The sequence below is a fragment of the Ochotona curzoniae genome, unplaced genomic scaffold (assembly GCF_017591425.1).
Source record: "Ochotona curzoniae isolate NIBS_2020 unplaced genomic scaffold, NIBS_Ocur_1.0 patch33, whole genome shotgun sequence".
NCBI lineage: Eukaryota > Metazoa > Chordata > Mammalia > Lagomorpha > Ochotonidae > Ochotona > Ochotona curzoniae.
This window is the reverse complement of record NW_024466895.1, coordinates 1-26234: the sequence shown is the minus strand read 5'-3', so window position 1 is coordinate 26234 and position 26234 is coordinate 1. Positions and strand designations below refer to the sequence as shown.

The 26234-nt window shown below is 42.9% G+C and overlaps 1 protein-coding gene across 1 annotated transcript in view; it reads right to left on the bottom strand.

Moving 5' to 3' along the window:
- Positions 1–16276, bottom strand: part of LOC121167106 (palmitoyltransferase ZDHHC17) — a 54175-nt gene extending 37899 nt beyond the window's left edge. The window contains exon 1 of the mRNA XM_040996483.1: positions 16141–16276. Within this exon, the coding sequence (XP_040852417.1) occupies positions 16141–16233 (93 nt within the window). The 5' untranslated portion in view covers positions 16234–16276. The remainder of the gene's footprint in view (positions 1–16140) is intronic.
- Positions 16277–26234: the final 9958 nt, after the last annotated feature.

Below are 26234 nucleotides of genomic sequence, written 5' to 3'. Positions count from 1 at the left end.
AACTGTTAAAACTTTACACTAACTATTAAGCATAGTTTATTTTAGGATATCAGTTGGGTATTTTAAGAGGAAGGCTGATTATGTAATACAAAAAGGAAGGACAAAGAATAAAACATATTCCTTTGCCAAATGAGCAATGAACAGCTACAAGAAATAGTTGCCACTTCAGAACTTGTAGTTTCTTTTAAAATGTAACTAGTTAACAATTCCAGCAGATGGCACTACAGTCAAGAGAGAATGCTTCAATAACCTACTTGTTAAAGCCCAAACAGTTCAATCTGGTTAATTCAGAATACACATACTCTGAATAAAAAAAAAAAATGTTTATAGGAGGAAAAATCTCATCACCCTCTACCTTCTTTCAAAAATGGTTTTCACTTCCTCTAGCATTAATTTTCATGTGCACATGTGTTTGTAACTAAGAATATGTAAGTTTATATAAGTTCAGCCTATTTCATTTGAGAAAAATGAAGAAAACATCAATATAAAAATATGTTCCGCACACACACTGAAGTTCCTAGCTTTAGATTGGCTCAGCTCCAGCCACTGCAGCCTCTTGGGGAGTGAACCAGAGGATGGAAGACCCTTCTCTCTGTAATTCTCACTTTCCAATAAAATATATATATATATATAAATATATCAATCTTTGAAAAAAATATACATCCTGTCCTCCCTCCACTTCCACTGTAGGCAACTGCCTAGGTTGCATTGTATTCAGGCAAGTGTTACACTGCAAGGACAAAAGCAGCCAATACCGGGCAGGCCCTCTGGACCTGGTTAATGCTGAATGTGTGTTAACTATACCAGTGCACTACTGGGCCCGAACACTGCACCCAAGCCCCCAAACTGGGTGTGAGAGGAAGGCTACCCAGGAAAAGTGTCCTGAGGACAAATTAGAATGGAGTGGCTGCAGGCATGTTTGACAGGGAAGGAATTATGTCTGGGGTCTTCCATGAACCAAACCACTGCACCTGCACATAGGCCAGAGAGCTGGTTTCAAGGGGGGAAACTAGATGGGCACCTGCCACATGAGAAACCTGTGCTGGACTAAACAGCATCACCTGCCACACTCTGCTACACAGAAAAGCTGAGCCTAGAGTGAATACCTGGCTGGGCTAGGCCACAGGACCGACCCACAAGTTAGGAGCAGGAGTTGGGGCAGCCACACCAGGCTGGAGTGCAAGCATCAAGACTGAGACTCTACAATTGCCTGTGCAGTAGACAGTATGCCAAGATGCACAAAGCGGCCATGGCGGCCAGCTTATTCAGGCCAGCAGAGGACAGCAAGTGCCTTATCCAAGGGTGAAAAGTAGGGGAGGTTGGACCACTCTTCTTATCAACATGTTCCTGCGCCTGTGAATGCACTAAGGTAGACTTGGTCAGGCAACAGACCTCGGACCATTCAATTACCAAGTATACAAAATTACTTTTTTTGAAGTAATTTACTTAGGTATGCATATATTACATATAGCTTAAAATAAAATTCATACAAAATTTCCTTTAAATTGTTAAAAATCATATAAAGCATTAATAAATCCCTTGTTAAAAATTAAGCATTACAGATAATCCAACTTCAACTTCTAAGTTTTTGTAGATAACTATTATGATTTATGTGCACCCTCTCATTTCTTTTACACAACTACATACATTTATTTGTACAATAAAAAATATCACATAAAGGGGCCAGCATTGTGGCATATGAGGCTCTGCCTATAGTGCTATTGTCCAATAGGGGCACAGATTGAAGCCCCAGCTATTCCACTTCCAATCCAGCTCTCTGCTTAAGATTAGAGGATGTACAGTAGTTGTGTAATGGAAACTGTCATATCTAGTAACATGTCATTTAACTTCATGGCATTGCAAATTTCTATTTTTCATTCTATTATTGATTTTGTATCATGACTTTTCATTTAAGGAGATGTACAGTAGCTGTGAAATGGAGACTAACATCCAGATGTGAGGATGCAGTGTGGTATGCATTTCTGCTTCCAGACAAAGATGGACTTACAAAGAAACTGTTTACTATATCTTGACAATAACATTCTGGACTCTCTGCCATTGTCCATGCCCGCAATGATGGACATATGACTGAGTATGAACAACTATATGTTAGTAATGATATAGAGGAACTAGGTGGGGGGAGGGAATTGGGGAAGGGATAAGGGAATATGGAACTGTATCATAAAATGATAGCAATAATAATAAAATGTAAAAAAAAAAAAAACAATTAAAGAAGTGCTAAGAAAAAACAACAACAAAAAAGATTAGAGGATGGGCCAAGTCCTTGGGCCCCTGCACCCACAAGGGACCCTAAGGAAGCTCCTAGCTCCTAGCTTTGGACTTGCCCTGCTCCAGCACTACAGCCATTTGGGGAGCAGACAAGTAAACTGAACATCTCTTTTCTCTCTCTCTCTCTCTCTCTCTCTCTCTCTCTCTCTGTAATTCTTTCTATTCTCATTTTATACAAGAAAAATCAGGCCCAAATTAAGATTTTACAAAATTTCCAAAATCACATAGCTAGCAAATACCAGAGTTAAAATTTTGAGCCTTCACATCCACAAATAAGATATAACTTCAACTTATTTAGGTTTCTCTTTATGGTCCTCTAGAATTTTAATTTACAAAGGAATTACACATATTTTTCTATTTTCTTTATATAATTTAAAAAACTTGAATATATAGATAGGAATATATCTCTAAGTGCATTAGCCAAGCCAACAATTTATATAAACATTTTTTAAACAAGATTTTTCATTTTATGAGAGACCTTCCATCTGCTAGTTTACTCTCAAGTGCCTTCAACAGCCAATGCTGGAACAGGCTGAAGCCAGGAGCCCGTAACTCAAGCCTGGTCTTCCGTTTCAGAGGCAGAGAACCAACTACTTGAGCATCACCTGTGGCCTCCTAGGGTGTATATTAACAGTAAACTGGATCAGAAGGATAGAGCCAGAACTTAAATCAGATACTCCAACACACTATGCAGCTATCCAACTAACAACAACCTGGGCCAAATGCCTGTTACTTTCAACATTTTCAAGTGGAGTTCGACCTCAGGGCTTGGGTGTTGGGAGCTTCCAGAAAGTGCCATCTGCTGGGTAAACCTGAGCCAGGTCGGTCTCAATGCTTGTGGTCCCAGCCACAGCCACTGCAGCTACATGGTGAGCAAGCCCAGGGCTTTCTTGGGCGGCCAGCATGCCAATTGGCACTGTGATCCACCCAGAGGCTGCCCAGCGGCAAGCTCTAGGGTCTTGGGGGTGTGGAATTGCTGCCTAGGGACATCCAAGGATAAGGTCACTGTGTGCACAGATGAGGAATGAATCTTGAGGGACTCTGAACAACAGGGTCACTTTACTTGCAGGTAAGCGAAGGCACTGAGATCTGTTCATTTGGAGGGGAGAGATTGGAAGATCTGTATGGATCAGCCTGACACATTAGCCTACATGGGAGTCCTGAGTAGGGCTTGTTATCATGGAACATTGCTGACCACCACATGCCAGCCCATGCAAAAGCTAGGGCTGGGGACCTGTCTAGCAGGACTAGATCCAAGTACCTGACTGAATGTCGGAACAGGAGATGGGTCACATTAGGCAGGGCCATGACACTAACCAGCATATGAGAGAACCAGGTCCGGGGGTAGATTCTGTGGAAGATAAGTGTGACCAACCCTATGGAAATACAAGTCCCACTGGTTAGCTCAAGAGTTGGGGTGGTGATGGGCTGAACTAGGTGTGAACATGGAACCCGCCAACACTCATGGGTACTGGGGCCAAGAATAGGCTGGGCAGGTCCAAGCTGCAGCACCTGCATGTGCATCCTAAAACAGGGTGTGGGGCAGGCCGGTCCACAACATATTCCAGCTCATATAAAGACCAAGATGGAGGGGCAAGTGATGATTGGCAAGGGCCTAGCACCTGCTGCCGCCCATGTGATCTGGGTCTGGGAGTGGGCCAAGTGGGGGAACCTGGGAAACTCCCCTATGGGGTCATAGCTCCCACTGATGAACTTATGGTCCAGACCTAGGGGTTGCGCAAACCGGGTAAGATAACCCCATCCATTGGCAAGTGTATGGGTTGGTTTTGGAAGGGGGCAGACCGGGCAGGGCCAAGCAAACCTTAGCCCACTGGTGAGTGCAGAAACCAGGATGGAGTAAAGGTCATGCTGAGCTAGGGTATCACACCTACTGGTTTACATGAGCCAGGGATGGGAGCAGACTGAGCAGGACCAGGTTGCAACACCCGCCAGCAAGAGCTGGGACTGGGGGTTTGCTAGGCCAGGCCAGGCTGCAGCATCTGAAGGCAAAGGCTAAGACAGAAGAGGGGTTATGCCAGGCTGGGGAAGAACAACCATTGGCACGCGTAAGACCTGTGGATGGGAACAGACCTGGCTGAGGAGCAAAGGGGGCTGCAGGGTCCCCCTACTGGGAATTGCTCCCACTGGTGAGCATGAGAACTGGAATAAGGATAGACCAGGTCAGGCAAGACCACAACATCTGATGGTTTACACATGAGTTGGATTAGGGAAAAGCCAGGCTGGGCTGACTGTACCTTCTGGTACATGCATAAGCCAGAGTAGGTATGGGTGGTGTGGGTGGGGTTGGGCCTTGCTGCAACATCAACTGATAGATACTGGCACAGGAGGGCAAATTCTGTCAAGCTGGACAGATGGTGGCAATGCTGGTACCCATGTGGACTGGATAGTGGGGCTGGTTGGAATGAACTGGGCTTCAGTGCCCACTGACATGTATGAAAGCCGAATGGCTATGTGACAGATGGGACTAGTCAGCTGTTCATATTGGCAAGCACAGGAACCAGGATAGGGGGTTGGCCTGGTGGGGGTTATTGCATGACACTCCAGCTTGGCTGCAGCTCCCACTGATTTGCATGGAGGCAGAGTATGTGGTGGGCAGGATCAGGTCGGACTCCCAACACCCACTGATTTGCGTAAAACACAGGGTTGAAGACAGAACTGATCCAACAATTGCAACTACCAGTGTGTATGTAGGCTGATTTGAGTGATGGACTATGCTGAACCCTATATTGACAAACACACACAAGAATCAGGTCTGGGATGGCCTTAAATGAAGGGCTTTTTGTTTGGTGATTCCCTACCAACTGAACCGCTGGACTCAGAACCCCAACCATGGAGAAAATGGCAGTTTCCATTGTCTGACCATGGAATGCACGTGTCAGAACTGGACCTCCTAAGTAGCTCAGAATGAGCAGTGAACAGCATATCCAAATGCACATGGAGTATATGGAAGTACACTGGAGCCTCCAGTGGTCACCTGGTACCATGATAGAGGATGGAGGACAGAACAAATTGATCAACTACTCCAACCAAGCGTTGGCAGTGAATATCTGGGCAGACAGAGACTCTAAGGTGGACCACAGCAGCCAGTGGATTCTGGAGAGATTTCACCAGGATTGGAGTGGAGGGATCAACAGCAATTCAGGACTGTTGAACCATCAAAACCTCTTAAGAACTTCATGGCATTGTAAATTTCTATTTTTCTTCCTGTTGCTGATTTTGTGCTGTGGCTTTTCATTTAAGGAAATGTATGGTAACTGTGTAATGGAGACTATCATGTCAGATGGGAGGATATAATGCAGTGGGCAGCTATACTTCCAGATCAAAGATGTACTACCAACGAAACAGTTAACTATATCTTGACAATAGGATGCTGGACTCTATGCCATTGTCCATGCCTGCAGTGATGAACATATGACTGTCACGGGCAGTAGCTTTACCCATTATGCCAAAAGGTTGGCTCCGAAGTTAACTTTTAAAATCCTCTCTCACACATAGTTAAAAGCCTAAATAGTTTTAGTAGAGAATTTTACTAAACATTTAAAGAACAGCACATATGTTCTTTCAGAAAACAGAGAACAATTAACTGCTTTCCAGCTCATTTTAACACATTAACAGACCCCTAATTTCAAAATCTACTCTGAGGCTGAAACTGCGGTATAAGTTGATTTAAGTCTCAGCTGCTCCACTTCCAATCCAGCACCTGGTAAAACAGCAGAAGATGATTCCTGGTTCTCGGGGGTACCTGGCACCTATGTGTGAGAGATGTGGTTAAAGTTCCAGCTTCCTGGTTTTGACCTGACCCAGACCCAGGCTGCGGCAGTAAGCCAGCAGATGGAAGATTCTCATTCACTCTCATCCTCTCCGACCTCTCCCACCTCCAATCTGTCACTTTGCACTTCAAATAAATATTAATAACTCAGATTCTCATTTAAGAAAAATTACACACATTTATAATCCCAGTCAACACAAAAGGATTAAAAAAAAAAACAAGAAGAAGAAACTTAAATGAATATATGGCTAAAGAAAGCCAGAAAAAAAGAAAAATAAGATAGGAATCATCAGGGGTTTTTCTTCTCCCGCTTATCTGTTGTTATTGACATACACACTTTTGCTTATTTTCATGATGGTAGTTACCTTTTGTTTCTAACTTTGCCGTAGCACTTCCTTTACAATAATACTTATTAATTAATTTGGAAGGAAGGAGAGAGTGAAAGCACAGTAAGAGGAAGGGGTGTGAGAAGGAAGGACAGGGGATGAGGTGAGAGAGGGAATTTGAGATCTTCCATCCCTTGGTTTGCTCCTCAAATGGCCACAACAGCCAGCTCTGGGCACCCTGAAACAAAGAACCCCATCCTGGTCGCCCATTTGTGTGATGGGAACTAAAGTACTCAAGCCACCCTTTTACTGTCTTCAGGTTATATATTTGCAGGAAGTTGGATTGAAAGTAAAGCAATTGGGCCTGGCGCGGTGGCACAGTGGTTAACGTCCTTGCCTTGCACGCCCAGGATCCCATATAGGCGCTGGTTCTAATCCTAGCAGCCCCGCTTCCCATCCAGCTCCCTGCCTGTGGCCTGGGAAAGCAGTCGAGGACGGCCCAAAGCTTCGGGACCCTGCACCCGAGTGGGAGACTCAGAAGAGCTCCTGGTTTTGGATTGGCTCAGCTCCAGCCGTTGCGGCCAATTGGGGAGTGAATCATCGGACGAAAGATCTTCCTCTCTGTCTCTCCTCTCTGTATATTCGTCTTTCCAACAAAAATAAAATAAATCTTTAACAAAAAAAAAAAAAGAAGAAGAAGAAGAAGAAGAAGAAAGAAGTAAAGCAACTGGGCTTGGCACAGTAGCCTAGTGGCTAAATTCCTCATCTTGAACGCGGGGGGTGCTGGTTCTAATCCCGTAGCCCTGCTTCCCATCCAGCTCCCTGCTTGTGGCCTGGGAAGGCAGTCGAGGACAGCCCAAAGCACCCATGCGGGAGACCTGGAAGAAACTCCTGGCTCCTGCCTTCGGATTGTTGCAGCTCTGACCATTGCGGCCACTTGGGTAGTGAATTATCGGATGGAAGATCCTTCTGTCTCTCCTACTCTCTGTATATCTAACTTTGTAATGAAAATTAATAAATCTTTTTTAAAAAAAAAATAGGGCCCAGCATAATAGCATAGTGCTTAAAGTCCCTGCCTTGCACACGCCGGGATCCCCTATGGGTGCCGGTTCTAATTCTGGCGGCCCCGCTTCCCATTCAGCCCCCTGCTTTGGATCAATTTAGCTCCAGCCTTTCTGGCAGCTTGGGGAGTAAATCATCAGACCGAAGATCTTCTGTTCTGTCTTTCCTCCTCTCTGTATATCTGCCTTTCCAATAAAAATAAATAATAAATCTTAAAAAAAAAAAAGTTAACCTCTTGTGAATCACTGTACAGTTTAGGACAGTCAATGCCATAATTTTCATTACAATATTTTTTACGAACCACCAAAAGACCGTAAAACTAATTCTGAAATGAATCTCACAGGGGCACGCACAGTGATGCAGGAGGTTAAGCCATCACCTGTGATGCTGGCACCCATATGAATGCCGGCTCCAGTCCAAACAGCCCACTTCAGATTGAACCCCCTGTAGTGTGTACAGTGAACATCTGCTGGTTGTGGCATTTGAACTTCATTATTTTCCTTGCAATGTGCCCTTAAAAGTTCTACTAAACAGAAGAAATGTGGTGCTACAACAGATATGCAAATGGTAAAGGGACCTGTGCCACAGGCCCTTATCCCTAGCTGTTTCACAGATACAACAAAGCTGAGAATATCTACTGTTAACAGTGAATTCAACAAAAGTCACTTTCTTTCAAAGAATTAATCATTACTAATGCATACCAAGAAGGATGAAGAACCAACTGTAAAAGAAAATTTTGAAAAGGAAAATCTTTAAGGAAGCCAAAGGATTACTCAAAAAGTAGCACTGTGGCAAATGCCAAAATTCAATCTTCCTGGAAATCCTATAGTAATAAGAACTGACAGTGACAGGGAGTTTCTTATTTTTCCACAATAACGAATTAAAAAACATAATAAATTGTTTCAATCTATTTATTTATATGGGAGAGTATACTATTTATTTCTAAGTAGTGCAATAATACTGTGAAAAATAAATGAACAAAATTTGAAAGTAATCAAGATATCGCTACTTGGTGAATGGATAAACTCTGCTACACGCATAGCAATACTATGTAAGTATATGGATTTCAATAAATTTTGTACCCATTAACCAATCTTTTAGTTTCATTTTTCCACAAATTTCTGAAGTACTTTCAGCAATTCACTGCCAAAATAAGCGAGTTATGAATCCATGAAGGAAACTTAAAGGAAAATTACATCAAAGAAGCCAATCTGAAAAGCTACATATTATATGATCCAACTCTATCACATTCAGGAAAAGGCAAAACAGTAAAATGATCAATCAAGGGTTGCCAAGTATGGGGGGAAGGATGAGTGAGTATGCAGAAAGGAGGTTTTTCTTTAAAAAAAAAAACAGTAAATTATTCTGTAAGACAACACAGTTGTGCCTTAATCATGAAGGGGTCATATCTGCATGAATTCATGGCGAACAGAAAACACCCTAGGGTGAGACACTCTAATACACCTGCTGCCGAGTCTAGAGCATTCTCCTTTAGGACCATACAGGTGACTGGGAACTTTGGCTTCCTACCCCTGTCCAGCAGCACAAGAGGATCTTACCATACGTTGCTGTCCCAGGAAAAGGTTAAATCTGTGATTCCAATTTCAGTTTCTGTTGAATGCCTACCACTTTTACACAATCATAAAGTCAAAAACATATTAAGTCAAACCACAGTAAAGTGGAAACATGTGTAATGGCAGAAGTGTGTTAAAATGCACTGAACACATGATACTGAGTCTAAATGTAAAGCATGCAGTTTAGGGGATGACAGCACTTCGCCGTAAGTGGAACAAAGGCACCACTCTGGTGCAGGATGTTGATGAGGAAGTTATACATGTGCAGAGACAGGAAATAAAAGAATCTATACTTTCTATTTAATTCCACTACAAAGCTACACCTACTATAAAAGAAAATTGTTTATTAAAAATTAAAAACAAAACATAAGTGAGGAAATCAACCAACCACAAAGAACTAGTGACTGTAGCTAGTAGTATTAAATCAACTGTTCTCTGCATATTTTCTAGATCGGAGCTTAGCAAACTCTTGCCCACAGGCACTAATTAGCCTTCTTGATCTTGCAAGGTTTTATGGAAACAGAGCTTACCCATTCATGTCCACATTGCTATGGCTACTTTCTTTTACCACTATGTGAGAGTCATTACTACAAAGATCATGTGACTCACAAAGTTCTAGCTGACCCTTTACAAACTCCTGATTTAATTACTCAAAAACTGATATTCAGTAACTTAACTACAACATGAGAAATAACTGAGTCTGATATTATCAGAACATCTCCTAAATATGAAGAAGAAAACAGCTAGAAGCAAAGCAAATGACATTTCCTCATATAAAACGTAGAGGATAAGGGGCCAGTGCAATGGCAACAGCCAGTTAAGCTGCCACCTGCAAAGCCAGCATCCCACATTAGTGCCAATGTGAGGTTCCAGATCTTCTACTTCTGATTTAACTTCCTGCTAACACACCTGGGGAAACAGTACAAGATGACAAAGTACTTGGACTCCTGCACCCACACACAAAAACCACAGATGGAGTTCTAGACTCTTGGCTTCAGCCTGGACAAGCCCTAATCATTGTGGTCACTTGGAGAACGAACCAGTGGACGAAAGATCCCTGAGGCCTCACCTCTGTTATGTTTCTCTCTCTCTGTACCACCTGTACTTCTCTCAAGGTAACTATTCCTTTCCTAACTCCATATACACAATCTTGACCAACACAAGACTGTCCATACAGTAAAAGGGATATACGCTCAATCGTAAAAGCCCACACCACGTTGAGTACAGAATAACGGAAGATGTAGTCCTTCGCTAATGGTCAGCTGAGATTGGAAATGTGTGCCAAAAGGTTGAAAAAAATGCTGGCATCCATGACTTTACTTCATGAAAGAAAGCAATTGGTCTTCTATTAAGAGAAAAGCTGCAGTTTGAAAGGCGAGAGGACTGTTAAAAGACGCAGACTCAGTGGTATTCTTATCCAAACTTAACGCCACCTGCTTGAGTCTGGTTATCTGAGACAGTAAATTCCCTTTTTTCCCATTTCAACAAGGTTGCTGACATAGGTAATCAGAAGATTCTAACACAATAGCTGCTTCTTTTAAAAAATTTTTTATTTTTCTTAGAAAAGTAGAGTTACAAAGAGGAGAGCCAAAAAGAATGATCTTGCATCTGCTGGTTCACTCCACAAATGGTAGCAACAGCTGGATCTGGGTCAGTCCAAAGTCAGGAGCTTCTTCTGGCTCCCACCTGGGCATAGAGGCCCAACAATTTGGACCAGCCTCTGTTGCTTTTCCAAGCCATAAGCAGAGAGCTGGATAGGAAATGGAGCAGCAGGAACTCAAATCAGTATGCACATGGGTGGCCACCACGGCAGGTGGAAGCCTAGCCTACCACCCCACTTGCCAGCACCAACAAGTTACTTTTGCCTTTACCTCAGGGATTGTTCTGAAATCTCATGAGGGCCTTCCTAAATTAACAAGTACTCATATTCAGAAACTTTTTAAAAACAAAATGCTGATTCAGGGCCTGGCGCGGTAGCCTAGTGGCTAAGGTCCTCACTTTGCACATGCCAAGATCCCATATGGGCACAGTTCTAATCCCAGCCACCCCACTTCCCATCCAGCTCCCTGCTTGTGGCCTGGAAAAGCAGTCAAGGACGGCCCAAAGACTTGGGACCCTGCACCTGTGTAGGAGACCCGGATGAGGCTCCGGGCTACTGGCTTCCAATATGCTAAGTTCCAGCCTTTGTAGCTACTTAGGGAGTGAATAGCGGATGGAAGATCCTCCTCTCTGTGTCTCCTCCTCTCTGTAATCTGACTTTGCAATAAAAATAAAGCAAATCTTACAAAAAGGAAAAGAAAGGCTTCAGTTTTTAAACTCATATGAAGATGTGTACATCTCCATCAAAAGTTGATTTTTTTTTTTAACTTAACTCCTAGATTAAATTACCGATAAAAACACATGCCTTTCAGGCCCATTTAGCCTTATCATCTCCATATCCTCAATATAATATCACTTGTAATTAGTAATATAATAAAATATTATATCCTAATTCATTAAAGGGTTATATTATATTTAATATGCATTAGCCCCAGAAAGTTAGCTAATTTATTTGGAAATTTTTCAACAAGGATTAAAAACAAAAAAAGTATTCAGTAACTATCTGTAACTTGGGATATTGAAGTTCTTCAAATTACCTCCTCTGCAGAAAGCTGAATTCACACTGCAATTGGAAGTCAGGTACTTAAAATTTTATTTTCAAAAAAGATATTATCATAGAATTAGATGATAAATCTATGAATTAAACAAACCAACTTTCTAAAGAAATTGTCCAGCTTCTGCTTACACTAACAGGAAACACTCATAAGGCATTTCAAGGAGGATTTACAATTTGTTAATTGACAAGGTGCTATTTTGTAAATCTCGTTATTTTATGATCTAAACACAGGTTAATATTATACTTGCATGCTCAAAAAACACTCTCCAACTCTCCATACCAACCGACAGGCCTTTAAAATCACATAATGCAATAGAGACTTCAAGTTTAAAAAAAAAAAAACAAAAAAAATTTCCCTGCCTTCCTCTTTACAATTCCAAGATAATCAATACTAATTATTTTAGACCATATATACTTACACATATATTAGCATAAGTACAATCTATACTAATAAGCTAAGCTATATATGCTATGTATATAATTAACATCCACTGTATCTACAGCTAACATTCATCGCATTTACAAAAATGGCACTTAGCATTTGTTATTTCATTTAATACTTACAAATTCATACAGTAGGTGCTGTTATACCCCAAGTCACTTGGTACATTAAGAACACACAGAGTTCAATCACTTGTTCAGGTTGCATAGCTACTAATGGCAAAAACCAAGATTTGAATCTAGCTAAGCACCCTAAAACCACTGATCATACTGTTAACCTTTATGCCAAGATACCCACCCACTCCTCAGGCCGGTTTTAACGCCTTTGAGATAATTCTCCAAAATCAAATAAAAATAATGACTAAAACAAACAAGCCAAAGCAGAAAAATGGAATTTTTCAACACCAAATACAGTAATTGTAAACTTTGGCTTTGTACCAGTTCATAAAATCATTAATTATCCTCTATTTTAATTACACATATAACATATAAACAATTTCCATTCATTGGCTATTATGTGAGACCCAGTGCTTTAAAATCTAATTACAATTATACAGCCAATAGCATTCTGCTATTTTTTTTAAAAAGACATCAGATCCTAAAGACTGCAGAAAGAAAAGCTGTGAAGGGAGTTGCCAGTAGACTCTCAGAAACGAATTAATTTATGTCTATGATATCTCTACACACATAATGGAGCAAAAAAAAAAAAAACAAAACAGTAAAAAATAAAGGCAAAATTGTTTTCACTATAGAAAAGCTTTAAAAAGCACATTTTATTAAATCAGACAAGTACAGTAATATTTTAATATTCAAACAAATCATGAAACATAAATGTGGATAAAATGAACATGGACGTTTAACAGTGACTATCAAAAGAGAGAAGACAGAAGAGGCAACAGAAGTTCTGCAATTGAGAAAAAGGGAAAGAGCAGAGATCAAAGGCCAAGATAATCCAGGCAATCCTGCACAGAGCCCTGAGTCATATCTCTCTGAAACACGATGTCCCTTGGGTACGACACTGATTCTATGAGACAGCACAGACAACACTCAGAGGACATAAGAGCAGGTGAAACAGAAGAGAACTGTACTAGACCAACAGATGGTCTCTGTCCCTCTACTGAAGCCTTTCTTCTCACCGTTCTAAAATGACAGGAACCTGACACTTCTTAGAAGCCACACTATTCAACTCTGCACTTAGCCTCCGCCAAGCATCCTATACCCATGTTGTCTCCCCATCTAAAAAGCAAGCAATCCTTTTGTATTTTATCCCAGTTTATCTAGTAAGCAGATGTTCAAGTTTATTATAGTGAAAAATAACAGATACACAGAGAGGAGGAGAGACAGAAAGATCTTCCTTCCGATGATTCACTCCCCAAGTGACTGCAACAGCCAGAGCTGAGCCAATCCCAAGCCAGGAGCTTCTTCTAGGTCTCCCACGTGGGTGCAGGGTCCCAAAGCTTTGGGCTGTCCTAGACTGCTTTCCCAGGTCACAAACAAGGAGCTGGGTGGGAAGTGGGGTCGCTGGGATTAGAACCCATGCACATATGGGATCCCGGCACGTGCAAAGAAAGGACTTTAGCCATTAGGTCACCACACCGGGCCCAAAAAAAGAACTCTGACTTTTAATCAGTATCATATAATGCCTCCCTGAACTGACCACAAAAATCCTTAAGTCTATGCACAGTCCAGCAGAAAATCTGATCCAAACACAACAAATGATTAAAAGACTCATTAAATTAATGGATATTTAATCCATTAAAAAGGTTTTCTTACCCAAATACCAGGAAGGTTTCTTATTCAGCTAATTATAGACTCTTCTAAGAAAAACTTTGACAATGATAGGTTTGAAGCAATAGCTAAATTTTTTGTCCTGAAAATAATTCATCTGTTCAATAAACAATGAGAAACCACATTAACTGAGTACTTACAATGTCCTAGTTCTTGAACTTTTAATCCCTAATACAGCTAAGTAAACTGGGCAACATCCATATTATTCTGATGAACAATCTGTGGCTTACGGAAATTAAATACTTGTCACAGGACACTCAGCTAGTTCCTGAAAATATGTAATTGGAACCTAAATATGTCTCATTCGAGGTCTGTTTTCTCCAAAAAGGAATTGAACGTACCAGCATTTCATTGCTATCCAAGATGGGAAATGGGTTTCTTTAAATGGGAGATCAATGCTGAATCTCATTTAACCCTCATAATAACCTTTTAATTGTGATTTGTACTGTATTTGCATTATTATAAGTGATCACGCTAGAATTCAGATAAATAGCACACTCAAGAACACCCTGTTTGAAAGCAAAAGGATACTAGGTCCATGGCAGGTCCAGGCAGAGCAAAACAAAGCAGAAGACTCCTGCCTGCCTAATCAAGAGCTTACTATACGAAAAATTTACTGCTCAGACCTCATGCCTCAAACCTCAAAAGAAATGGAATTATCATTACTCCAATTCCCACTTTCAATGATGAGAACATTGATTTTACAGTAATACTGGGACTGGCAACCTGAAGTATCTAAACTTTAAACCTACTGCCATTCTATTAGGCCCAGCAACCTCTGCACTTTTTCTTAGTTAAGATGATTCTTACAGCAGCAAGCAACCTATTATTTCACAAAGTCTTCTGAAGAACAGTATAGGAAAAGATAATAATAATACATCGAAGAATATCATGTATTAAGTACTTTCACAGGAACAAACAAATATTCCTTAACATTTTCAAGATTTCACCTGCAAACTATATTCTGTTTTTTTATACATTTGGGGGCCAAAAGGTAAACCCAAAGAGCTGTCTGTTCTGAAAAATGCCAGACCACATTGGTCCATAAAATTTGGTCATCCTGTACTGCTTATCAGAAATGCAGTGACCTTGCCCATTGAAACTGGCCCAGGCATACAGTCAACAGGAACTGTCCCACTTGTTTTCGATAAACCTAAGTGATGCATGAGTGGGTAGTTGCATAGTTATCCACATTTTACTTAAAATAATAATACTACAATACGAGTACGTTCCAAATCAAAATTGAAAACCAGAGTAATGCAGAGTAGCCAGGTGGAGGCTTCCATGATTGTCCACCCTATAACACACACACAGATTTCAACCCTCAACCTCTTCACTCAAAACACCTAAGCTCCTCAGAAAGTGCTGCGCGGGCCCATCAATAACATCACGGTGGATCATTAGAAGCCAGGAAGCAACAAGAATCGCTTCCAGGCTTTCCCCAGCACCAGCTCAGCCACAAACCCAGGAGTAAACAAGCACAGAATGGCACTGAGCTGGAGCGGGCCCAGTGTTCACCTCCGTGAGGATGTGAAATGTGCTGCACTACCTTCCCCAGGCTCAGGAAAAAAAGCAAGAATACGTTGTCCAGCTAATGAGAGAGGTTTATTTGCAAAAGTTTTTGCCCTCTCCTTTCAGTCGCTTAAGGATAACTGTTTCAGTAAGGGCACCGGATGCAAGGTGCCCACTGCTTACAGCATAACCTGCAAAACTGTCCAAGAAAGCTGTAACACCTTCCCCATCCCGCGCACCAGCCCCTTCAGCGAAGTAAAGGGTGAGACACTGTCCGGAGTCCTGCCAGAGAAAAAGGAGGAAATCACAAACAGACGCGCCTCCTCCTTGCCCCCTCCCCCGCAGAGGGTCGGAGGAAGAGCAGGGGCTCCGGCGGCGCTTCCTCCACAGCATCAGGCCCCGCCGCCACCTCCGCACCCGCAAACTGCGCGGCCACGGGGCAGAACCGACATCCTCTCCGCTTCTCTCCTCCAGGCACAACCAGGGACTGCGTCCCAGAGCCCGCCCCGGCCGGGCCCGCCCCGCTATCTCCTCCCCCGCTATCCGCTCGCAGCGGCGTTCGGGCCTGGATTCGCCTCCCCGCCCTCCCCAACTTGGGCGCGTCCCACTACCCCACACACGTAGGCCACCGCCCCGGGGGAAACTGGGGGAGAGAAGGTGGGGAGCCGCCAGGCGAGGGGTGCGCTCGGCGCGTCCTCTCACCTCTGGATGGAGAAGGGGCACGCAGCCCGCTTCGGTATCGTACTCATCCGGGCCGTCCGCCATCTTGGTGTTAAATCCCTCCTCCCGCTGCATGCCGGGAGAAAGCGTTTCACCCTCGCGGGGCTCGGGCGAGGCGGAGGGCGAGCGCGAGGGTGAACGCGAGCCCCGCCGGCGGCGACGCGGCCGCCTCCTCCGCCGGCCCCTGCCCCGGGACGCCCCTCTGCGCCCGCCCCCCTCGGAGGGCGCGCAAGCGCGGGCCGGCCTGGACGCGGGCGCTCTGCGGCACTGCGCCGGGGCAGGCGCGCGGCTCTGGGCGTGGGCGCCGCGGCGAGAGGGTGGGTCCCGGGCCGAGACAGCTGTGCGCCGCTGGCCGCCCGGGGAGCGGGCTGCGCCACTGATAGGTTCGCTTGGGAAACCTGGTGGTGGCGCGGGACGCACGACGGAGCTCCAGACCCCCCGCAAACGAAGTGGGCAAGCCCCGCTTCCGGACGCCCAGACCCCGGGGTCCCTCCTCACAGACCCGGGGAAGGGTTTGGGCGCGCGTCACGCCTGACCACGAAAGAACCCATTTTCCTCCATGCTCTAAAAGGTCACCCCGCAACCCATTCCCCCCTCCCTGGGGGGGGGGGAGGGAAAGAAAAAAACATTAAACTTGAAGCTTTCGCCTAGAAAAGCCTTTAAAAAAATCGCGGCTTGATCATTGAGCTTGAATTAACATCAAGTGAAAAAAATGTATGCGCTCTAAGCCCTTTATCTGCTTCATTTTGATACAACCCAGTAATACAGAACTGAAGTCAATTAAACCGAATTCACGGAATTGCAAACTAAAGCTGTTTTTCAAAGGATATTAGGCCTGTAGGAACGGAGGGCGGAGTGGGTAATTCTTGGTAATGGGCTGGTGGAACAATTTCAAGAAACATTTGTCTTTGTTTATACCTCGTAAAATTTGTACATCTAAACAGCCCAGAGGACATTATTCCAGTGGTCATGACCAAAGAGAGCAGCTTATACTGACCTGTCCCGTGTTACCGCCCCAGCAGCCAAAGATCCCCTGGAAAGAGGCTGCAGGCTTGTCAATCAGGAGGAAAGGCGCTCCCGGAAAGCCAGCCAGCACAGGCAGCAGGAGGAAGCTTCCTCAGAAACGCTTGGGTTCCCGCCCAAGGAATCAGGAGCCTCTGCAAAGACGCTGGGATCTGTTCTGGGTTGAAGGCAGTTTCCAAGACGGGATAAAGAAGAAAACGGGAATTAAGATGGGATTGGATGCGATCATGAGTCTGGGGCAAGTCAGAAATTTGGGTACTGTATTAATGAATTAAATTAGCACAGGTTCAACTAATCCTCCGCATACATGCATCAGCATCCCATATGGACACATGTTCCTGTCCCAGCTGCTCCACTTCGCATCCAGCTCCCTGCTTGTGGCCTGGAAAAGCAGTGGCCCAAACCCGTGGAACCCTGCACTTGAAGGGGGGATCCAGGCTTCTGGCCTCAGATCAGCTAGGCTTCAGCTATTGCAGCCATTTGAGGGAGGGGGTCGTGAATCAGCTCATGAAAGATCTTTTGTTTCACCTCCTCTTTGTATACCTGCCTTTCCAATTAAAAAAAAAGTCTTTATATTAAAAATATATATAGCACAGTAGATATGAGAAAGATGTGGATATGGCTTGTTTTAGTTGCTGGGTGGGGATGAGAAAAATGTTGTAAGCTTTGAAATTTGAACCTTTTTGGTTAATCAGAGTCCATCTTAGCCATGGATTAGGTCTTATTTACAGCCCAACTTGCAGAGAGTACATTAATGGATTGAAAGGACAGCTAAGAAAATGCATTGATTGGATAGATGAGCAAAAATGGCATAGAATTAAGTGGGAATGTGGAAGAATGGCCTTGTCAGGGAAGAATGGTGCAATGCACCTACAGGCAGATTGGAAGGAATAGGAGATTGTAAAAACATACACTTGTAACTTCTGAGTCTACTGGAGCAAAAGCATTAAAGATCAACCCAGGCTTCAGGGAAAACTTAACCCCTGCAGTGCACGTATCGGGACTGGGCCTCCTCAGCTGCTGATGACCATCCAATGGAGAGCGTACCCAGAGGCACAGAGAGGACATAATGATCAGTTCACCTAGGCCGACAGATGTCGAGTGCCTCCTCAGAGGATGGGTTGGACAACTCAAAGGCAGGTTGGACAACTCTCCTGGCCTAGCTTCGCAACAAATGACTGAGTGGACCTGGTCAGCCAACTGACCTTGGGAAGATTTTCTCAATTCTGGTGCAACAAAACCAACAATGTCTCAAAACTATGAAGTAACACCCTCAGAACATATTACCCCAATCAGGGTCTCTAAGGCATCATCAAATAACCATCTCCCATCCCTGGGTGCTGATATGGTTTGACAGCAAGCAGCAGCTCCCTTACCACACTCCTGTGGACAGTGGAGGAAAAAAAAAAAGAACTAAAGCACTCATCTATCCACCTTCCTCTATCTTAACCCTCCCAACCTAATCAGAACTCCACATGGATATGCATCCCTCTTAACAATATAATCAACATTAAAAACTTTAAATTTAAAAAAGTTAATCCAATTCTAGCCGACCACCATAATTCCACAAATAAGGAACAACTGATATTTGGGGAATGTGAGAAATCCTCTAAAATTCACAAAACTGAGTAGTAGCAAAATCATGTTCCGAAGCCTCCTGAATTTTCTCAGTTGATTACTCTTGTCTTTACCCCATAGTTCCTTTATTGTAATTAACCTCTGTGAATTATTATATAAATCATCTGAGTTTTATTGTGGTAAGAACATTTAAGATGATTATATCCTTAAATTTTGTAATATGCAATATAGCTTTGTCATAAACACAGTAAGGGCCAGCACTACAGTGTAGTAGATTTAGCCTCTACCCAATTCTCCTGGCTGTAAATTCAAAAATGAGATTGATGGATCATATGGCAGTTCTAGAATTAACTTTTTTAAGATTTATTTATTTTTATTGGAAAGTCAGTTTACAGACAGGAGGAAAGAGAGAGGAAGATCTTCCATCCACTGCTTAACTCCCCAAGTGGTCACAACAGCCGGAGCTGAGCTGACCCGAAGCCAGGAGCCTGGAGCTTCTTCCAGGTTTCCCACACCGGTGCAAGGTCCCAAGGCCTAAGGCTGTCCACTACTGCTTTCCCAGGCCTCAAGCAGGGAGCTGGATGGGAAGTGGAACATACAGAATACAAACAGGTGCCCGTATGGGGTCCCAGCATGTGTAAGGCAAGGAAAAGAAAAGAAACAGACACATCTACTGTCTGCTGGTTCCCTATCCGATAACTGAAACAGCTAGGATTAGATCAAACCAAAGTCAGGAGCCCCCTGAGTGAAAGGGATACAACCACTTCAACCAGCAGTCTTTAATCCAGCTTTAATTGGGTTTGTGCAAGGTGCCAAACAAGGATCTAACTTCAACTTTCTTTCTTTTTTTTTTTTTTTTTTTTTGGCTTTAGGCACCCACTTTCCTGGCACCTTTTGTTGAAGAAACAGTCTTTTTTTGATTGTATACGTATCCCATGACCCTATGTCAAAGACTAGTTGATTGGGCCTGGCTGCGTGGCCTAGCCACTAAGGTCCTCACTTTGAATGCACTAGGATCCCATAGGGGCACCAGTTCTAATCCTGGCAGCTCCACTTCCCATCCAGCTCTCTGCTTGTGGCCTGGCAAAGCAGCCAAGGATGGCCCAAAGACTTGGGACCCTGCACCACATGGGAGGCCTGTAGGAAGTTCCTGATTCCTGGCTGTTGCAGTAAATTGGGGAGTGAATTATCGGACGGAAGATCTTCCTCTCTGTCTCTCCTCCTCTCTGTATATCTGACTTTGTGATAAAAATAAATAAATCTTTAAAAAAAAATTTAGTTGATCATGTATATTTCTATTCTGTGTTCCATTACTATTGTTTTAATAACTATTTTTGTACACACATGCATAACTTAATGGCAGGGCTATATTCTCAGAAATGCATTATTCAGAAATTTCATCATTGTACAGTATCTGTAAGTGGAGTTATGCAAACTAAGGTGGCTACAAAATCACGAGACAATATGGTTTATGGAACCACAATTGTGCCTGTGGCCCATCACTGACTAAACATTATTACATAGATAATACATCATTACTCTAATATATTTTAAATCAGGAAGTGTGATGTATCCAGCATTCTTAATTCTTGACTGTTTTATCTATTCCAGAATCTTTTGTGATCCTATATGAATTTTTATTGTTTTTCTATTCCAGCAAATTATCTCATGTTTTTAATGGAGGCTACATTGACTGTAGATCATTTTTGGAAGAATGGGCATTTTAACAGTGTTAATTTTTCCAATCAATGGACAAAGGATGTCTTTCCATTTGTTTCAGCCTTCCCTAATTTCTTTTACTCATCACTTGTAATTTTTGAACATTTTTATTATTTTTTTCATAATCTTTTTTTAAAGATTTATTTTATTTTTATCACAAAGTCAGATATACAGAGGGGAGGAGAGACAGAGAGGAAGATCTTCCGTCTGATGATTCACTCCCAAATGACTGCACTGGCTGGTGCTGCACCGATAAGAAGCCAGGAGCCAGGAACCTCTTCCAGGTCTCCCACGTGGGTGCAGAATCCTTGACTGCTTTCCCAGGCCACAAGCAGGGAGCTGGATGGGAAGCGGGGCTGCCGGGATTAGAACCGGCACCCATATGGGATCCTGGCATGTTCAAGGTGAGGACTTTAGCTGCTAGGCCACTGTGCCAGGCCCTTTTTTTTCCATAATCTTACTTAGTTGATTAAGGGTGCAAAGGGTCAAGAGCTACAGGAAAGTGTTTGAAAGCTACAGAAATTGGTTCCACATTAATATCATCATTGTTTTCTCCTGTATCTGGTGTAAGGGGAAAAACAAAGGGAAAAGCCCCACCCAGCCTCCCATCCATACCATCCCAGGTCCCGCATGTGAGGCACACTCTGAGGGTCCTGCTCAAGCAGTTTTGATAGTTCAACAGGTCTGAATTGCTGCCAATCTTGCCATTCCAATTGTGATAAAACCTATTTAGAATCCACTGGCTGACATAGTCTCTTCATGGTTGGGGTTCTGAGATCAGCAGTTCAGTTGGAGGGATCTCCAAAGAAACTTCATCTGAGATGATCCCAAACCTGATTCTTGTGTGAATTTGCCAGTACAGGGTCTGGCACAGTCCATCTCCCCAATCAGCTTATGCACATGCTGGTCGTTGCAATTGCTGGGTCAGTTCTGTTTCCAGCCCTGTCTTCCATGTAAACCAATGGGTGTTGCAGTCCAGCCCGATCCTGCCCACTTCATACTCGGCCCTCATGCAAACCAGTGGGAGCTGCAGCCTAGTTGGGGCGACTCCCCATAACCCCCACCAGGCCTGCCCCCTACCCTGGTTCCCATGCTTGCCACTATGTACTGCAGACTTGTTCAGTCTGTCCCACATCCCATTTAGCTCTCATACATGTCAGTGGGCACTGAAGCCTAGTTCAACCAACCAGCCTACTATCCAGCCCACACACATACTGGTGGGTGCCTTTCTGTCTAGCCACCCCTGCTCCTGTCCTGGTTTTCATGCTCTCCAGTGGGAATGGTAACCCAATATGGAGGTGAGGTGTCCACTATTTCTCTACTAGGCCACTCCCACTCCTGGATTATGCACTCTCCAGGTGGTTCTGGCATTTAACTTGACAGATTTAACCCCCAGTGCCAGCCTCTGCCAACTAATGCTGCAGCAAAGCCCAACCAGCCCTTACCCACTCTAATTTCATGACTTGTAATTTTTCATGCACAAGGTTTTTACTTTCTTGGATAAATTTTATTATTTTGATGCTATTAGAAATGGAATTGCTTTCTTAAATTCCTTTTTTAGATAATTCATTGTTAGTATATGAAAACATAATTAGTTTAATATTCTACAACTCTATTTTCATTCTAACATTCAACAATTAATTATTAAACATTTGTTTTGTGTAAATGTTGGAATTAGCAACTACAACATAGTCAGACACATTTTACAAGATAGCATTCACATTATTTGACCCAACTAGATACAGAAGAAGAAGACTGCTAATGAGGTTTGCAACATGAGAGAAGTGGCCCCAACTCCCTTAGTTCACTCTTATTCCACCCCTGATTCCAGAGCAAGGCACTCTTATCTGAGCAGGCACTCAGCCCTGTCATGGTTGAACTCTGGTCTATTGTTGGAAGAACATAATCTAACTGCTTTATGTTCCATAAGAATCAAACTGAGAATTGAAAATCTAGCTATGAGAACATGATTTGGGCAGTTTATCCAGATTGCTCAACTATGTGGGTTTGAATCCCAATCTGTCATCTAAATTCTCTTGATCTGAGGACAGTTTCATAAGGCCCTGGCTATAACAGGCTTGCGCAGTCACCAAGTCATTTCTTTTCCTGTTGCTTAGCTTTGGGTAGCTCCGAATACAGTCCCTTTTTGACAAGAGGTGGGTTGGTTTCTGTTTGAGATAAAGTATTTAGTCTTCTGTTTACTTTTCTGTGCCTAAAGAAATGGTGGAGCAGAGGTTAACTTGGTTGCCAAGTAAAATACTGGCTACATAAAAAAAAAGTCTGGGTCCTGCTTTCTCTGCTGAGCTTACATCATTTCTCCTTGGTGAGAATCATATTTCATTCCCAGAGTGAAATGTCCTCAGACATCAGATGGCTTCTGCCATTTTAATGGGGCGGTGGGGGAGTCAGTCCCTGAAGCCTTTACATTCATCAGAAAGACTCAGGCACGCAGTTCATTCTCCCTATTTCATCAGTCTTTCTGGCAGCCATTTCTAGAATGTGTCGTTAGTATGTAAAGAGACAGGGAAATGAACTTGATTTTCTTCTTGACAAATTTGGGGCTTGTGTGAATCTCACATTTCTATATCTGTGTCAGTATCAGTGCAGCTTAAAGCAGGTGGGTAAGTGTGTGATACTAGGAAAATCAGCCCATTCATTACTTTCTTTTATGTTTCAGAATGTGATGCATCTTTGTGCCTGCTATTTTTCTTTTTCTCTTCCTCCTCACTCAGAGAGTTTCATTAATTCCTCTATCCCTTGCGGTTGAAGTGTGTTCATTCTATAACTGCTTTCCTCATTCACTGTATGATGTTACTGAACTTTAATATGTGAAAATGATTTCAAATCCAGCTTTTGAGATACTTGCTGATACACTGGTTCATCACAAGAAGCCACTGGGACACACAGATTTCCAAACACATAAACACACCATTTCATAAACATTAGAGTTCATAGACTCCCCAAGCAAGGCCAATAGACTCCAAGTGAAAAAACAGTTACTGACTATAATAAATTATTCCTTTATTTCTTGCCTAGTGTATTTGTCCTATATACGCTATTAGGAAGTCATCTAGTTTATCCTACTGTCTTCAAGCAAAATTTTAGCAAAAATGGTAGACAACTGATTACTAGAAGACACTGAATTCTAGCTTTCTAGGTAGTTACCTCTGTAATTCTGATTTTCTAGCTAATCATCTGTGTAGTTTTGTCAGTTTAATTTCTCAGCCTCAACTTTATCATCTATAAAATGTAAAGCTTGACACTGATGCTCTCCAAAACCTCTTTGATCTCTGATTTTAATAATAATAATAATGTCCTCCTAGATAGATAATTCCCTTTTGAATTGTCATAATAGAAGTCTACATTCTCTGCAGTTCGCCTCTACTCTGTTCTGCTATGACATTATTTCCTACAAAAAAATTTTCTTTGGCCAGGTATTGTGGCATTTCAGGTTAAGCCACTGCCAACAACAATAGCATAACATATGAGCTCTGGTTCAAATCCTGGCTGCTCTACTTTTTTTTTTATTGTTATTAACATTGTATTATATGATATAGTTTTATAGGCACTGGGGATTCCCCCCACCCCTCCCAAATCCCTCCCCCCATAGTGGATTCCTCCACCTTGCTGCATAACCTCACTTCTAATCCGGCTTCCTGCTTGGGAAAGCAGCCGAGGATGGCCCAGGTATTGCCCTTTGCTGCCTATATGGGAAACCTGGATGGAATTCCAGGCTCCTGCCTTTGGCCTGGCCCAGCTCGGTTATTTCACACCACTTGAGGAGTGAACCAATGGAAAGATCTTCCTCTTTGTCTCAATCTATCTCTGTGTAACTGTCTTTCAAATAAATGAACATACTTTTAAAAAAATCCTGATTTTTTGGGCCCGGCGCGGTGGCGCAAGTGGTTAAAGGTCCTCACCTTGCCGCCCGGGATCCCATATGGGCGCCGGTTCTAATCCCGGCAGCCCCGCTTCCCTTCCAGCTCCCTGCCTGTGGCCTGGGAAAGCAGCAGAGGACGGCCCAAGGCTTTGGGAACCTGCACCCGCGTGGGAGACCCGGAAGAGGCTCCTGGCTTCGGATCGGCATAGTATCGGCCCGTTGCGCTCACTTGGGGAGTGAATCATCGGACGGAAGATCTTCCTCTCTGTCTCTCCTCTCTGTATATCTGCCTTTCCAATGAAAAAATAATAAAAATAAATCTTTAAAAAAAAAAAAAATCCTGATTTTTTCAATATCTCAGTTCTTTTATACCACAGAACTTTCTTATTTTATCTATTCTCAGTCTTCTGAATCTTTTTAGCCAAAATCACTACCAGGAAAGTTATATCTTCATAGTAAAATCCAATGAAAGACTTCCATCAGTGGACAACCCTTGTCTCGCACCTAAATCATTAATGCGCACAGCAAATGAAACTAGACACAGTACTAACACCTAACAGCAGCCTATTAGATAGCCTGTCTCTGAGATAAGAAGAGCTAAACTGTTGTAGTACTGTATCTGGTGTCCCAGGTTATTCTAGTCCAGATGATGCCTTCTGACTCCACTCACTCAATGATATAACTAAAGGTACCACATTATGAGAATAATACAGAAAAATGAAATCACTTGTCTGAACTGAAGGTCTTATTGCATTTCAAGTCTCAACATTGAATTGAAACACAGATTTCCACAAAATCCTATTCAAAGCTACTATTCATCTAGAATATCAACATTTTATTTCTTTGTTTTTCAACTCTCCAAGAAAAATTATATATAATTTAAAATTTTTAAAAATAATAAACTAAGTCATAAAATCAAGTCTCAGAGCCAGCATGCTGGTATAGTAGGTTAATCCCCTGAGGCCTTGCTTGCCTGTATGCATGTGGGAGACCTGGAAGATGCTCTGGTTCCCAGCTTCAGACCAGTCCAGCTCTGGTCATGGAAGTCATTTGGAAAATGAATCAGTAGATAGAAAATTCTCTGTTTCTCTCTCTCTCTCTGGCTCTGTAACTTTGACTCTCAAGAAAAATAAACAAATTTTTACAAAAATTGTATATTTTATATTTTAAAAATTAAACCTGGGCCCGGTGTGGTAGCCTAGCAGCCAAAGTTCTTGCCTTGAACACGCCAGGATCCCATATAGTCACCAGTTCTAATCCTGGTGGTGCCCCTTCCCATCCAGCTCCCTGCTTGTGGCCTGGGAAAGCAGTTGAGGACAGCCCAAAGCCTTGGGACCCTGCACCCGTGTGGGAGACCCGGAAGAGCTCCTGGCTCCTGGCTTTGGATTGGCACAGCACCGGCCACTGCGCTCACTTGGGGAGTGAATCATTGGATAGAAGATCTTCCTCTTTGCCTCGCCTCCTCTCTGTATATCTGACTTTGCAATAAAAATAAATAAATCTTTAAAACAAATTAAACCTTTTCCCTCTCAACACTTTTCAAAGTCAATATTGGTTAATTATCATCTTTCTTTTTTTAATCTAAAATGTTAAAGCTTATTAAAAAGGTGAGGGGATTGCAGGTCTGTGTGGGTCACAGATTGGGATGGTGAGGGTTGAGGGTTACGGGTAGGAGGTGGATGCAAGTAATGTTTTTAGCTTCCCTACTGTGTCTGGGAACGGGAGAGAGAGTGGTGGGAAGAGGATGCACTACTCCTAGTTGTCTAATTACACCAGAATCTTAATACGTACGTGTGTGTGTTGGGAGGGTATTCTTAACACGAAAACTGCAAAACGATCCGTATCTTTCTTAAAGTTTATCTTATTTTCTTTTTTA